General features: G+C 49.0%; 1 protein-coding gene across 2 annotated transcripts; it reads left to right on the top strand.

Moving 5' to 3' along the window:
- The first annotated feature begins 266 nt into the window (after positions 1-266).
- PIGT (phosphatidylinositol glycan anchor biosynthesis class T) lies at positions 267-7,770 on the top strand. 2 transcript variants are annotated; one of them, XM_065565915.1, is made up of 12 exons: positions 267-412; positions 878-1,055; positions 2,002-2,129; positions 2,986-3,086; positions 3,343-3,429; positions 3,823-3,910; positions 4,008-4,105; positions 4,529-4,694; positions 5,108-5,308; positions 6,085-6,250; positions 6,451-6,534; positions 7,188-7,770. In XM_065565915.1, the coding sequence occupies exons 1-12, from the start codon at positions 382-384 to the stop codon at positions 7,438-7,440; spliced, it is 1,581 nt and encodes a 526-aa protein (XP_065421987.1). In that variant the 5' UTR covers positions 267-381; the 3' UTR covers positions 7,441-7,770. The 2 variants fall into 2 exon arrangements, with proteins under 2 accessions (XP_065421987.1, XP_005295369.1); XM_005295312.4 differs by having other exon boundaries at positions 406-626.
- Positions 7,771-15,266: the final 7,496 nt, after the last annotated feature.

Genomic DNA, 15,266 nt, shown 5'->3' with positions numbered 1-15,266 from the left:
CCCGGCCCCAAGGGCTGATCAGGCCAGAGCGGGGACTCCCCGCTGAGGAGAGCGGCGTGCAGACCCGGAGCTGCCCGCAGCGCCCCCTGTGCTAGTGTGTATGGGGGGCTGTGAAAGGGACGAGCCACATGGGTCCAACTCCCTGCGCGAGAGGCCAAGCCCAGGGGGTGCAGCGGCGCGCGCCCCGCGACAGGCACGTGTGTCGCGCCTGTGCCCCCCCGCGGCCGCGCCAGACCCCGTCATGCGCGCTGGGGGACTCAGGGTCACCGCGGCAACGGGGACGCTGCTGGTACGGGGCTGAACTAAGGCCCCGCCCCGTTTCTGCTTGAAGTCCCTGAGCAACCCTCTCGACCCGCCCCCGCCTTTCCCGGCAGGCTCGCGATGGTCGGTGCCGGAAGTGCCTCCCCATTGGGTGAGCGGGCCGGAAGCGGAAGTGTGGAGGATGGCGGGGGCTGTAGCTGCGGTGCTGGGGCTCTTGCTGCTGCTGGGGTCTCCGGGCGCCTCGACGGGGCCCCCCCGGGACAGCCTGCGGGAGGAGCTGCTGCTCAGCCCGCTCCCTTCCGGGGACCTCGCCGCCACCTTCCAGTTCCGGGCCCGCTGGGACTCGGAGCTGCACCGGGAGGGAGGTGAGGGGCGGGGCTGGATTGTGGTGGGCGAGCCCCGGGGCGGGGTTGGTAACCTGGGCTGGGGGGAGCTGGTCCGTTACCGTCCTGCCTGAGTGCCCGGGGCTGTGCGGCACCAGGGAGCCGTGAGGCAGGATGAATGGTGGGCTGAGGCTCGGTTCAGGGCTGTCGGGGCGCTGGGTGGTACGGGATGACTGGGCACACGATCTCCTGGACTCACCGTGCACGTGTGCCGCTCACTCTGCTCCCGGCAGTCTCTCACTACAGGCTCTTCCCCAAGGCTCTGGGTCAGCTCATCTCCAAGTACTTGGTGCGAGAGCTGCACCTGTCCCTCACTCAGGGCTTCTGGCGAACACGGACCTGGGGACAACCCTACTTGCAAGCTCCAGCCGGGGCCGAGCTCTGGGTCTGGTTCCAGGACTCTGTCACTGAGTAAGTGTCTTGGATGGTACCACAGTAACCATTCTAAAAGAAAGTTACAGCTGGGGGCAATGCCCAAGCTTCACCCACCCAATGGTGTGGCATTGGCCTCTTCCCATCAGCCCAAGGGCCACACCTGACTGACACCCAATGGACTATATTGCAATTACTCACCTTTTTAATACTGATCAGTAGCCTCTAAATATTGTGGGGTGATTCATCTGCTGGCATAAATGGGCATGCTTGGATATTATGGTAATGAGGGCATAGAAACACCTATAAATAAACTGCATTGCATCTTTTTATTTCATTGGTGAATTTGGCCCTACAGGTCCCAACATATCGTTCTCCGTCATCTACTGTCACCTATAGTCTGGCTGTTAGCTGCACTGTAGATTGGGCTGCAGTGTGGTCTCCCTTGGGTTAGAGAACTGCACTCACACGGGAGAATTTGTAATGTTCTAGATGTTTGGAAGAAAGTGTGAAATAAGTTACTATTCATTCTAAGGGTGCCAGGATCTGACCCTGTGTTTGCAATGTACTATGCACATCTGTGATGTTCTGTAAAGAATATTTGTATTCACTATTGGAGCAAGTGTAATTATTTTGTGGGCTGTACATTGACAAGATTCTATTTCTCCTTTTCCCACCCCAACCATGATACCTTTGTAGTCTTTGTGTGCTGAGAAATATCATCTCTAGCTTACTTTCATAAACCTCCTTCCAGTGTCACTGCTCAATAACCTCATTTCTTTCTGGCTGTCTCCAAAGCCCTTGTTTTATTGTTTGGTTAAGGCTCCAGTAGTGATATTTACACATTTATTAACAGTGCTCTCTTTACAATGATCTATTCATTTATCAAATACACTATACAAACTTTTAATTTCAAACAGACCCATATAGATTTGGGGGAGAGAGACCGTTGTGTAACTTGTTGCCTCTTATATTTCTCATTCAGTGTTGATAAAGCCTGGAAAGAACTTAGTAACATCCTCTCAGGGATATTCTGTGCCTCTCTGAACTTCATTGATTCCACCAACACCGTCACTCCAACTGCATCATTCAAACCTCTGGGTTTGGCCAACGGTGAGACAGGACCTGTGTGAAAGGGCTGGCTTTGCTCTGTGGGGGAATGCTTCATTGTTGACGGTTCACTTCACTGTTGCTGTGGTACTGAGGGCAGGGTCTGGATGCAGGTCCTGGGAGAACTCTTGGTTATGCTAACATCCTAAGTATAGGTCTTCTAAGTGAATTTGGAAGTGGTGAGGTATCAGACAGCTCTAGAAACTGAAACCACCTATGCCCACAGGACATACGCAGCATGGGCAGCAGCCATGCTAGATTCACCCCCACCAGGGTCTCATTCCTCACCTGAAGGGACCACTTTTAGGAGAAAGGGGGGGAATTTAGGTACTCTGGCTCATTCGGTCCTCTTCCTCTTTTCTGAGACTGCTGACAAGGGGGTCAGTTAGTACCAATTGTGATGATTATTGTGATGCAGATACCTGCAGACTAGGAACTGAACTGAAATGTCAAACTAACTTCATACAGGCAGCTGGAAGCAGCTTCTAGTCCCCACCAAACTCAGCTCGATTTGAACCAGTGACCTAAAGGCCCTCTGATAAGAACCTGAATAGAATAACTTCCATATCTGAAGTTATTCAGGCCCCTCTGTCCAAAGAACTGTAGAAAGTAATGAGGACTGGAAGCTTGCAGGCTGTTCTTCCAGAAACTAAACCAGAGGGTTTTTTCCTATATGTTGGAGATACACACAGCTGTCCCCTCAGATCCATTGTTTGATGAAGTGGCCCTGCAGTGGTCTCCTCCCTTTTCCACAGAGCTCATGGGATTCTTCAGAGATTGATCAGCTTTGAGGAGTGTTGCTTTGGTGCACGTGGTCAGACTAACACCAGGCTACTAACCCTCCACTCCCCCATCCCAGTTACAGATCACCATCTCCTGAGATATGCTGTCTTGCCCCGGGAGGTCGTCTGTACTGAGAACCTCACACCTTGGAAAAAGCTGCTGCCATGTGGCTCAAAGGTGAGGGCAAATCCTAGTCTTTCCACTGCCTGATCAGGTCATAGCCAGAGTCTTTGGAGCTGGGTTCCCAAAGAGCAAATGTTACTGCATCGCTGTAACTCCCATTGGAGTCCTGCTCCCATCTCAGTAGGAGCAGGTGGAGCTGGGATACTTGGTGAGAGGTGAAGCCTCTGCTGGGCTCTTTGAAAGTTTGAGGTGCCTGATAGCTTGGTGGTTACGTATGATTCAATAATGTTTTCTCCTTCACTGTCTGCAGGCTGGTCTTGCTGTGTTGCTGAAGGCTGAACGTTTGTTCCACAGCAGTTACCACTCCCAGGCAGTGCATATCCGCCCCATCTGCAGGGTGAGCACCATCACTAGTGTCCAAAAGCTGGGAGTAGCTTGGCATTTCTGGACAGGCTGATAAGACCCTTGATGCTTTAGGAATGAACATGTAGACGGAACACTAGGAAGCATTTCCTAATGATTTGGGTTGGTAAACTATACCAGACGAAGCCCTGGAGAATACACTGCAGGGAACAGCTCTGCCCTGGCCCTTGTGAAATAGGCTGGTTGGGACTTAATCCACGCACATTTAACTGATATGTTGTCCTTCTCCACTCTTATCAGTCCCATCTGGGCCCTGCAGTGTGTCTTATGACCCTGTTATAGCCCCATCTCCCTCTTGTGATGAGTCTTGCCCTTCTGGAAGGTGGGTTTGTGTTGAACGCAGTCTCTGGTTTGTCTTATCCTCCAGGATGCTTCATGTTTGAGTGTCTCCTGGGAGCTTAGACAGACCCTCACCGTGGTCTTTGACACCTTCTCCATTGGTCAAGGGAAGAGAGGTAACTGGAATAACCTGCAGTTTGTTGTGCTCTGTGAGTGCACTAGCCTCATCTGCTCACATCCTGGCTGACCTCTCTTTGTGTCTGTCTTCTCCAGACTGGTCCCTTTTCAAGATGTTCTCACGCACTATCACTGAAGCTTGTCCTCTTGCGTCTGAGAGTAAAATCTATGTTGATATTTCCAGTAAGACCCAGGTAACACTTCCTGTTCGTTGTCCTGCCTAGTACCGTGACATAGCATCCTGTTAGAAGGAATTTGGATTCCCTGCAGCATTCTCTGCTGTCTCCAATCGCACCAGAGTGCAGGGATGGAACTGCCCTGGTGTGCCGTCACCCAGAGCTCCCTGCAGGGATGGGATTCTTGATGAAAGGATTCCTGTTGTGAGTTGGGCAGATGTCTGTTTGTTGAAAGAGTAAAATTACTATAGTACTGTCCAGAAATGGAGATACTACAGTAGTGTTATGGAAGGTCCTGAGCTGGGCCTGTGCCGAGGGAGCGTTCCTAGACAGAGTACAGGCCAGTCATTTCCATGCCAGGGAATGCTAAGGACCGCCTTTCTGTCTACTGGTTAATGCAGGAGTTGCCTTTCCTCCTATGTGCTCTGCTAACATTCTCAGGAGAACGAACTGCTGGAGGTGACCCCACTTCCACTGTCTGTGCATGAAGCATCTGTCCAAGGAGACAGGAGAACCTATGCAGTCTACGACTTACTGAGCCCCTCGCTTTTTAATGTGTCTCGCAGCCTCAACGTGCAGCTGAAATGGAAACGGCCCCAGGACAGCTGTGAGTGACTAATGGCTTCATTTTACCTGCACGGTGCATAACTCCAGCTCCCCCCACCCAACCAGTTCTTAATATGCCAACCTGGGATGGGGATACTCAGACTCCTGCTGCTGTTAGTCACTGTGTGGGCCCTGAGAAGGAGGAGAGGACTGCATGCTTCTTGCTGGGGAGAGACATAGAGCAGCAACATTCAGGAGACCCTTCCTCCATCCCACTCTGTGCTGGGGTGTGAGGCAGAAACTGCCCCTTGCCCCCTCTTCTGCTCCACGTGAGATGGGAGGCAGTAGGAGCCACGTGAAAGGGACGTGCCCCCGGCCTCTCAGCTCCTTGCTGGGTGGATAACAGTATTCTTGTGTTCAGAGTTACAGCTGGGCTTTGGTGATACTAGCTCCTATTTGATTTCCCTGTTGCAGTGGATCTGTCAACACCTGTGCTCCATGCTCAGCGCTATGTGAGTGGATATGGCCTGCAGACAGGAGAAATAAGCACCCTGATTTATAACACCCACCCATACCGGGCTTTCCCTGTGATACTATTGGAGACCGTGCCCTGGTACCTGAGACTCTACGTTCACACTTTGGTCATCACCACCAAGGGAAAAGAAAACAAACCAAGTAAGGAATACACACTGTGCAGACTCCTCTGGCACCAGGGTCTCATTCCAGAGACCGATCAATCCCTGCCCAGGTCACCAGGGGTTCAGCGTGAGCTCCTTGTACACTGTGCTATTGTGGAAAGCTAACTTCAGAAACACACCCTCAAGTTTAGCACTAACAGCAGCATCGGCTCAGGAGAGTCCCAGGGCTGGAATAACAGCAAGCCAGCATTGGGGTGTCTGAGCAGAGCTGTGTGTTCAGGAAACTTGTACATATCAGTTCAGTTACAGCCATGCTCTCATGAGCATTACACTTTAAGAGGAAAGGGGCTGGGTTGGTAATGGACACACACAGAACAGTGTCTGGGGGTGTTCCATTATCCTCCATGGGAATGTGGAGCAGGGGTGGGTGAGAACTTCTTCCCTTACAATGGTGTCTGAGTAGATGGTGAGAGGCATCCTGGATATTCGTCACAGAGCCTCTCTGACATGAGAATCATATTTATCTTTGTGTGTTGTTTTGGGCTAGTGAGAACTGGTCAACTTGAGCATCTTTTGCTTTTTAATGTTGTCCCTGTGAATTACATGCTGAGCCCTGACTGTCCAGAACCCAGCCCTGAGGAGTTCATGCTCTAAGTGGGGAGAGCAGAAGCCATAGGGAAGGGTTGTGTGAGGTGGGTGTAATTCTGTGCCCTCTCTTGTAGGGGAGGGTGGAGGCAACAGTATCGCTCAGTGCAGTCTGTGTTAGTGGGGAAGGTTCCCAGCAGGGTGACATGTGACTCTCTTTGGTGGTAGGTTATATCCACTACCAGCCGGCTCAGGACCGAAGGCGGCCCCATCTGCTGGAGATGCTGATCCAGCTCCCAGCAAACTCTGTCACCAAGATCACCATCCAGTTCGAGAGAGCCTTACTGAAGTGGACAGAGTATACCCCTGACCCCAACCACGGCTTTTATGTGAGGTAAAGCCATGTGCCCCTGCTTTGGGGTAACTTACATGGGGGCTTCTGCGGGGCTTTCCCTTTCTAGACCCGTCACGGGTTCTGGGCCCAATGCCGCACATAACGCTTGGCTCCTGGTGTGTGTGGTGTTTGCCATTTGTTTTCTAGCATGATTGAAGACTGCATCTTTCAGACTCTGTTGCTGCTTTTTGTCTCCTTAGTCCATCTGTCCTGAGTGCCCTGGTGCCAAGTGTCATAGCAATGAAGGCAGAGGATGCAGAGCAGAGTCCTCTCTTCACCTCACTGTGAGTGAACCTTGTCTCGGGCCATGGAGGAAAGGGAGGGGTTGCTTGTGTTGGGCTGGAATTCCTAGGCACTTGCTGCACATGGATCCCACGCCTGGTAGGTGTTAATCTACATGTGCCAGCGCTCAGTTCCCTGTAGAGTTACTCAGTAGGCTTCTCAGTGACGTGTTCAGAATCTGAGCCACAAACTCCACTCCTTAGGAGTCCATGTGAGGGGATTGGCCAGTTCCTGGAGTGGGAGGAATGAGAAGGCCACATACAACCATCTCTGTGTGCTTGTTCTCAGGCAGGACAGCCATAGGTTCAACGTGAACCTGCAGAGTTTGTAGAGTGGCTTCCCCTGTAAGTCCTGCACTTGGTCTGGGATAGTTCATTTGGGCACAGGACTATTCCTCCTGTGTGTGCTTTTCCCTCGGGTGCTGTCAGCCTCTCCCAAGGGGGCTCAGGTTCATGATGGGTCATCAGAGATGACCTGGCAGATGTCTCTAATGCTGGCTGGAGAGAAGGGCCCAGGTTCTGAGCAGGGTATAACAAGTGCACCTTTAGGGTTGCTGTCAGAGCAGGTGGGCAACATTGCTCACCATCGCACTAAGAAGGATCCTGCTGGAATGTTTTGCGTGGGGTGATGTTTCCCCTCCTGCTTCCATCTCCAGATTTCCTTCTTCCGATGGCTCCAGCTACTTTGTGCGTCTCTACACGGAGCCGCTGCTGGTGAACTTGCCAACGCCTGACTTCAGCATGCCATATAACGTCATCTGCCTGACCTGCACTGTGGTGGCCGTGTGCTATGGCTCCTTCTACAACCTACTGACCAGAACCTTCCATGTGGAAGAGCCAAGCAGGGGAGGCCTGGCCAAGCGACTGGCCAATATCATCCGCAAAGTCAGAGGGGTTCCACCCCTCTGAGAGAATCCAATGCAGTGGGCATGTAATGTGGGCTTCAGTGGGAGGTGCTACAGCCAGGACTTGCAGGGAGATTGTGAGAGGACAGGAAAACATTGCTGCCTTATCTCCTGCTGCCTCATGTACCTCTGTCTCTTGGAGCCCTTGAAGCCAAGACGGCAGGGATAACTTCCACCAGTTAAGAGCCTGCTGGGAATTGTAGTCCCAAAGCTCTGTGATCACAGGGAAGTGCAGAACCAAGTGATCAGGAAAGAGGTGTGATAATCCTGTTCTGGGGAGGGGTAATTTATGTTCTGTAAAAAGGTACCAGAAATAAATCTGAGCTGTTTTGTAGGCCTGTGCTGTTCTTTTTTTGTAGCTGAAAGGTAGAGGGTTCCAGCTTCTTCTGTCCCCTGGTTTAGCCTCCCATGTCAGCCCTGCCCTGTAGGGACAGTCGTTCTCACTCCTGGATCTTTTCCTGGGCCAGCTGTGGAACTGGGCTTCTCGGCTAAGTACACTCTTATCCCCTTGCCTGGAAATGTTCCACTTCAATGGCAGATCTGTTTTTGTTGCCCTGGTAACCATCATAAATGAACAGTTGTCCTCCCTTCTTGGTAGTGACATTGCAGGAGTAGGTCAGCATAAGAGTTGCAGGGGCTGGAGTCAGCAAGGAACTCTCAAAGTTCAGCTGGAGAGTGAACATAGAGGAGTGTGGAGACACAATTGAAGGATTGCACAGAATTGAGCAGAGCACTGATCCTATCTACTCCAATATCTCACCGCCTGCCATTTTGAACCAGGCCATGGGTATGTCCTGCATGCAGCAGTAGTCAGTGCCTGTCGATGAGACTTCAGGAGAAGCTAACAATTCCACAGCGTGGCCCTTGCCAATGGGGCAATGCTGCACATAGATATTAAAGTCTTGCCTGACCCCTGCCTGGATCAGTTTACGTTCTGAAGTATGAGATTTAATTACATTTCACTTAGCATGGGGAACTGCAGTGAGGTGGGGGGTCTTTGTTCCCCAGGGGCTGAAAGATTTGGCAGAAGGGCAGCTCTCCCAGGGTTCTGGCTCTAGGGAGGGCACGAGGAGTAAATGGGTACAAAGGCACAAGGATCTGATTTGTGCACAGACAGCTCATATGAATGTGTGAATGCAGATGTGTGCATCTTTCAGTTTTTGGCATTCGTTATTCAAGGCAGAGAACTGAAAAAACGATCCCAAATACTTCTTTGAAGTTTTCCATATGTTTTCTTGGAGGTTGGACTCAGTCCTTTGGTGTTCACTTGCCAGGAGTATGATAACTGCTCTGGAGTGTTGCTAAAACGGAATTTTAATGGAATCTTGGAGAATATTTGTGGAAAGAAAATGTAAGTGTAATTGTGATTATTTACCCTGGATCCTGATTCCAAGAGTCGCTCTCGTCCAGTTGGAGCAGAAATGTATCACTTGACATGTAGCTGATCAAAAGATCTTGAATTTCCACAGTGATACTCAGAGAATCAGCTACAGACCAAAATTTATTCATAGAAAGAGAGGCCAAAGTTATGAATGATTCATTTAGCTCTGAGCAGGTTCCGATTGGCCACATGGGGTTGGGGTTTTTGGGGGGGAGGGGGGTTGGGTCACATTCAGCAACCTGCACTGGGCTGGAGACTTTCTCTAGCAGGATGAAGCTGTTACTGTTACCTCTGTAGTATAATTGTCAGAGGACTTGGATGTAGAATTATAGAAATCCCTTGGCAACACTGCCCTACAGGGGCCAACTTCGGGGTTGAGCTGTCAAAATTCTGAAGACCGAACAAAGAAGGGCGTTAAATAGAGAAGCAACAGTCACAACCCCTCTCAGCCCCACATGGCTACAATCTTGTGCTCTGGTCTGGGGTTTGTGGCACCTTCTCCCCATGCTGCAACAGGAATAGCAGTGGTGGGGCTGGAGCCTTGGCCTTGCTTTGAGGTTTAGCCAGAAGCTGTTTACAGCCTCTTCTTCCTGGGAATATTCTCTCCTGCAGCTGCTGTAATGATGCTAAACAGACACTGAGGAGAGGAACCCTGCTCTAGTTGGAGCCAGGGTCACGGAAAGTGTACAGCCTCTAAGCGGCAGAGCAAATAGGAGCTGGGAGTCGTGGATGGGTGGCATCATCATACATTGAAGAGAACCAAACTTGGAGGCTGATGGTTTCTTCTGCCCACAGTGACACGAAGGGACCTGCCAGGGCCCCGCATCCATATGTTTCCTTTTTCACCATAAATCTGGTTTAGTGACATGGCCCCACTGGTGCAGTGAGGAAAACGATCAGGATTTCAGAGTACTGAGCAGTCATCTGGAGCAAGAGCCGTCTACGCAATGTCTTTGCTACACCCCAGGACGCTAGGCTGGCCTCATCTAGGCAGTTCTGGGTAATGGGCAAGTCACATCATCACACTATAAATGCACCTAAAGAGGATCTGCATCTCCCCAGCCCAGATCTGGGATCGGTGTCCTTAGCAGGGCTCCCATGAGCCTTGCCTGGTTCCTTGGGAGCTACTCCCTATATCTCAGTCAGTGCCAGGAAGATGGGTCTTTATCTGTTAAAAGATAGTATGTCCTTGCCAACTTCTTATCCCTTAGAGTAACAAAAGAACAGCTGCACAGTGTCAGCCTGGAGCTCCCGCTCCTCCAATACGCTGTTTCCCAGTGGCCAGAACTGCTCTAGAGAAAGAAACTCTACTGTGGGCAATAATTTTTTCCCAACTCTGAGCAATTGGCAGCACGAGGGTTCAGATCCCTTATCGTTGTTGCCCTCTCTAGTGTAAGTAAGGATGCTCTCGTTATCCATGGGTCTGACCCTTTTTTGTATTCTTGAGATCTTGTGGCAATGAATTCCACAGATTAAATATGGGGGAGGGGGTGAGAGGGTGAGGGGAGATGTGTCCTTATACTGGTTTTAAATAGGTTGCCTTATTTCATTAACTGTCCCCTTGCAAAATGGGAAGATAAATAGGAAAACCTCCTGACCTTCTCTGTACTTGTCACTTGTATTGTCCTCTGCCATGTTCCCTTTCCAAACTAAACAATCCCAGTCTCTTCTGTCTGTCTGAAGTCTCTGCAGGCCTCTAGACATTTTTTGTACCTGTCTCAGAATTCCCTTTATATCTATTACTTCTGATTTCTAGAAATGGGGTGACCAGAACTGAACTCAATATCCCAGGTGAGGGTGAACCACTACTAACCTAATTGTAGTATGATTCTCTGCCCCATCCTTTTTATCCCTTAACAGTTTGTTTGCTTTTCTTTATTTGCTCATTGAGCAGAGGTCTTCACTGAATGAGAGCCAGCTCTGTTTTCTGAGTGATGCTTAATTTTAGATCCCAGCAAAGCATATGAGTGGCTCAGATTATTTCTTGTAGTGTGCATCACTTTGCATTTGTCAATCTGCTCTCATGCTGCGTTCTTCACATTGTTCTCTAGTCCTGACTAACCCAAATAATTGTGCCATCTGGACTTCTTGCTACCTCCTTGCTCACTCTCTTTTCCAGATCATAATAATGGTCCTAATGCAGATCCTTGGGCACTCTGCTATTGGCTGTCTGCTATGTTGAAAACTGGCCATTTGTCCCTATTCTGTTCTCTATTACTTAGTTTTTAATCCATGACCATACTTTGTCTGTCATCCCATGACTACTTAATTTCCTTAATAGGTTTTTGTGAGGGACTGTCAAAGGCTCCTTGAATGCCTAAATAAACTATTCCAACCTGTTCTCCTATATCCACTATTTTGTGATTATGCTTGAAAGATTATAGCAGATTGGAGAGGCACAGGTTTTTTTGGCAGTAGCAGCTGAACAAACTCTTGTGCAATTAAAGACACACAAGCCATGTGGCTCACCTTTTGTTCCAGATATGCAGCATCCCATCAGCCTCTTTTTCTCCTTGTTTTTAAAAAGTAATATCTGGCTCTAGAGAGAGTAATTAGTAGCAAATAGTACATTTGTTTTGAAACCTGTCTGCTATATAGTGGCAGGTTTGAGGCCAGGCAGAGCCTCTTCAATGCTACAGTGTGGGCAGCATCTCTCTGGGTTGTATACATCTACCCTAAATGACAGATTGCGTGCATTTCCCCTAAATTCAGCCTCCTGCCTCAGTAGCTTCCCCCACTTCTACAGAACCACAGCGCAAATGAGAGAGAACATTACCAAGATTTCTTCACTGCTTCCATCCAAATGAAACCCCAGCAGCAGGACTAGATAGTGTGAAAGTGTCAGTGTTTCACCACTGGAATACTCCCCCTATGATGGATCTCATGAGATTCCAGATTCACTCAGCCTCTGCTTCTCCACCTCCTTTATTTAAGGCACCTTGCAAACTAAACATGAAAACCTACCAAGTCCAGACTAACATGTAGCAGTGCACCTTGTTGCTATTTTTCTTCTCATCAAAGAAAACCCTGCTTGCCTAGGCTACTGAGTAAGGAGAATTTTACAAGACCCATCTGAGATGTTTCACATTTGAATGCTGGTGTTATCACTAGTCTAGGAGCATCATCCCACTCAATGCAGAAAAATCGTTACCCACAACCATAGTTTCACTCTACTTTTCTCTTCTCTCCCCTCTCTCTATCCAAGTTTTAACTACATCAGTTTCTGCAGTGACTCCTTACAGCCACAAGGTGTCCCCAAAACACTAAACTAGAAACTAGGAGGCTGAGACAGTAAGATTTTGTTGTGTTTCCAGGACTATGTCCTTGGGTACCCCTTTTGTAGCATGCGCAGATGACAGTGACCGGGGGTGATGGAACAATTTTTGAGTGGGGTGTTGAGAGCTGTTAAACCAAACTGTAAACCCTGTATGGGATGGAAACCACTTCAAGCAGGGGGTGCTGCAGCACCCCCCGCACCCCTAGTTCCAGCACCTATGACAGTGACTAGCAGCTATCTACAATAAAAGTGACAAAGGTGGCTAAATGGGGCACAAGGAAATTATTAGAAGCAAAGATATTTGCAAAGACCAGTTTGTTGATTAAATCCAACCTGCAAAGACGCAGAATAATGCAAAAGATAGGTAAAGGGACATGACCATCCAGATTAGAATTGAAAAACTGAAAGATTTTAAAAATAGAACACAACCACATCCTTAATTCTGTCCTTTATGGCAATCATGCAACCTTACCTGCCCCTAACAATATTGTCTTTATGCCCATTACAATTCCAGATCAGGGCCCCTATTAATGCAGTCCTACAGGACTCTCTGTGCATCAGTTTGACACAAGGATTGTCAACTCCTGGAGCCAGGAACTGTCTCTTTATTTAGCTGTGTACAGTACCCAGCACCCAAGGGTTCAGGAGTAATTGCAGCTGGTTGGCAGACATCATGCAGGGCACATGGAGCTGCCTCTTCTCTTTGTTTCAGCCACACAGTCCCCATTCAAATGGCTAACCACTAGAGCTGTGCAGCGAACGGAAATGCTGTTGTGTGAAGGATTTTGAAATTTTAAAATTTGTTTTCATTCTGATTCAAAATGTTCAGGTTTCATTCTGTAATTCCCTGAATATTGCCCCCAAACCCCATTTCATTTTGGATTGATCAAACTGCTTCATTTTGATTTTGATTTGCTATTAGTATCTTCTTTGTCCTCCTGCACCCTCAGGTGCCTAGGCATCCACCAGTTTCGGCCATTTATTTCAGACTTGTGCTAGTCTGTTCAGGCTTCTGAGTGTCATGTTGATGAATTTGGTTTCTTTCTCTAGGGTTCTGTGTTATGGGTCTCTAGGTTGCCCTTATTTTCTAGGTGGTGTCCATATTATTGCTTCCCATGAAAGTCATGTTGGTGGCATCCCAAAGTGTGTCCTAAACAAGTCCATTGTTGTTTTACCCCGCTCCCACAAGAGCGAGACTACAAGGTGCTGGCATCCCTAGGGGGCAGAGTTAAGGTTGTGTTGTGTTTGTGTGTAAAGCAGTAGCTTAACGGAGCCCTTCCTGCGTTTGGTGAGCCTGTGGCTTGCTATTTCCTGTCACGCTACCATCCCTTGTGGGGAGATCTTACCTGAACATTTCCTGGTTTGCTACTGTTTGAGCGTGGGGCTCTGAAGTCCCACAGTTCAGAAGGGGATAGAGAGGAGGCGGCCCTGTTGTGCCGCTGCAACCATCTTTGTGCCATCTCAGTGAAATTGTCAATGAATTCAGGCTGGTAGAGGGCAGGGGTTTCATACCCATTCACCTGCGTATCATCCATGCAAGCACAGGTGGGCAGATGTTACAGGTGAACACACACACATTCACTATCTGACATACTGCGTTGCAACATGGAAGCAGATCCATGGCACAAGTTTAGGGTATTGTTTGTAACCCATTAGTGAGCATGTGTTATAGGCCCTGGGTTACACTAGCATCAGGGGGCTGGTGAGCATGCCCCATACCCTAGGCTGCGTGTGGGCACGAATAGTCTGTAGGGGGCCATGAGGATTCCTGAAGCCAGCTTGATCCCTACCTTTTTTCAGCACTGTTTCAAACACACGTTTCTCCTGACTGTCTCATTTTTGGCAGCAGTTGCTGGGAGTGATGGCGCCAGTTTAGGTTTGTGGAGTTCCCCAGCCTTGCATAGAACCAGCAGGGTATTACCTGCTTTGCCATTAGTCCCACACACAGAGCTAAGGAGGATTCATGGTGGGGCCTGTGATGTTAGCGCTGACAACAGCATGGCTCCTACTGGGATAAGAGACCCGCATACGAGACAATAATAGAATATGTCATTGTGCATGGCACCACAGTAGCACAGCTGTAATTAAACTGACATTGATAACTACCTGCCGTATGGATTGGCAGAGGTCTCAGGTATGTAAATACAGACATCCTTGCTTTCTGCTGACATTGAACAGCAGGTGTACAGACATTGACGGGGGAGGCTGGATCAAGTGCCTCCAATGCTTCCTTTTGGAGCGGGGAACCACATTAGAACATTGGCAATCTACCAGTGAAACAGAGAGCTTCGTGCGCCACAAAGTCCTCTGTGTCCTTTCACCCCCGAGTCTCACTACGCAGAGTACTTGGGCCCTATCTATACTACACCTCTGACCTCATCAGCAGCACATGGTTATCTGACAGAGACATCAGCACTCTAACGTGGAGGTTTGTTTGCAATGTCACTAAGACAGCATAGTTATGAGTTGGTATCAGGAAATTGCACTAAATCTAGATCATATTAGGATTATGACTTCTATTACAGAAGTTCCTAAGAGCCCTGTTCATGTTCACAGCATGTACACAAAGTATTAGGACGCCCCCCCCCCCCCCCCCCCCAAATACCCTTCCTGGAAGGTTGCAATGTAACACTACTGTATTTCTAAGAATCCAGAACTCTTCCCCACAACAACGAAACACAGAGAGAAAACAGGCTGCTCCCTAAGGCAGAGAGGCACCACTCACTCCACCTTGATCCAGATTGCACCCTTTACAACAACCTCCTTGCTTGCAAGCAGAGCCAGAAAACCCCTTAAAACTTAAAGTGACAGCCTGTAATTGTAACACAGTTTTCATTACACTACAGGCCCCAATTGAGATCAGAGTCCAACGTGCTAGGCAATGTACGTACACGTAGTGAGAGAGAGTCCCTGCCCCAGAACGCATACACTCTAAATATCCAAGACACACAAAAGGGTGGGGGAAAGGAAGTATTATTACCACCATTTATGGAGAACTGATAAACAGGAAGATCAAGTGATTGCCCAAAGTCAAACAGGAACTCTGTGTAGTATTAAGGCTGACTTTAAGGGCTGAGCTTCCTAGACAGAGAGTCTGGGTAAGGCACTGTGAAGTTCTTGTTGTTATGCGACACCTGTGCATAGCAGAAAGTGCTACCATGCTGATTTGATA

This window comes from Chrysemys picta, chromosome 13 (assembly GCF_011386835.1).
Source record: "Chrysemys picta bellii isolate R12L10 chromosome 13, ASM1138683v2, whole genome shotgun sequence".
Taxonomy (NCBI): Eukaryota; Metazoa; Chordata; order Testudines; family Emydidae; genus Chrysemys; species Chrysemys picta.
This window is presented reverse-complemented; position numbering and strand designations above follow the sequence as displayed.

What these genes read in the sequence shown, in the direction of transcription:
- PIGT (XM_005295312.4), top strand. Translation starts at nt 443, where the DNA reads ATGGCGGGGGCTGTAGCTGCGGTGCTGGGGCTCTTGCTGCTGCTGGGG. An exon ending in GGGAAAAGAAAACAAACCAA is followed by an intron (nt 5,309 to 6,084) that starts GTAAGGAATACA and finishes CTTTGGTGGTAG; the next exon opens with GTTATATCCACTACCAGCCG. An exon ending in AACCACGGCTTTTATGTGAG is followed by an intron (nt 6,251 to 6,450) that starts GTAAAGCCATGT and finishes TTGTCTCCTTAG; the next exon opens with TCCATCTGTCCTGAGTGCCC.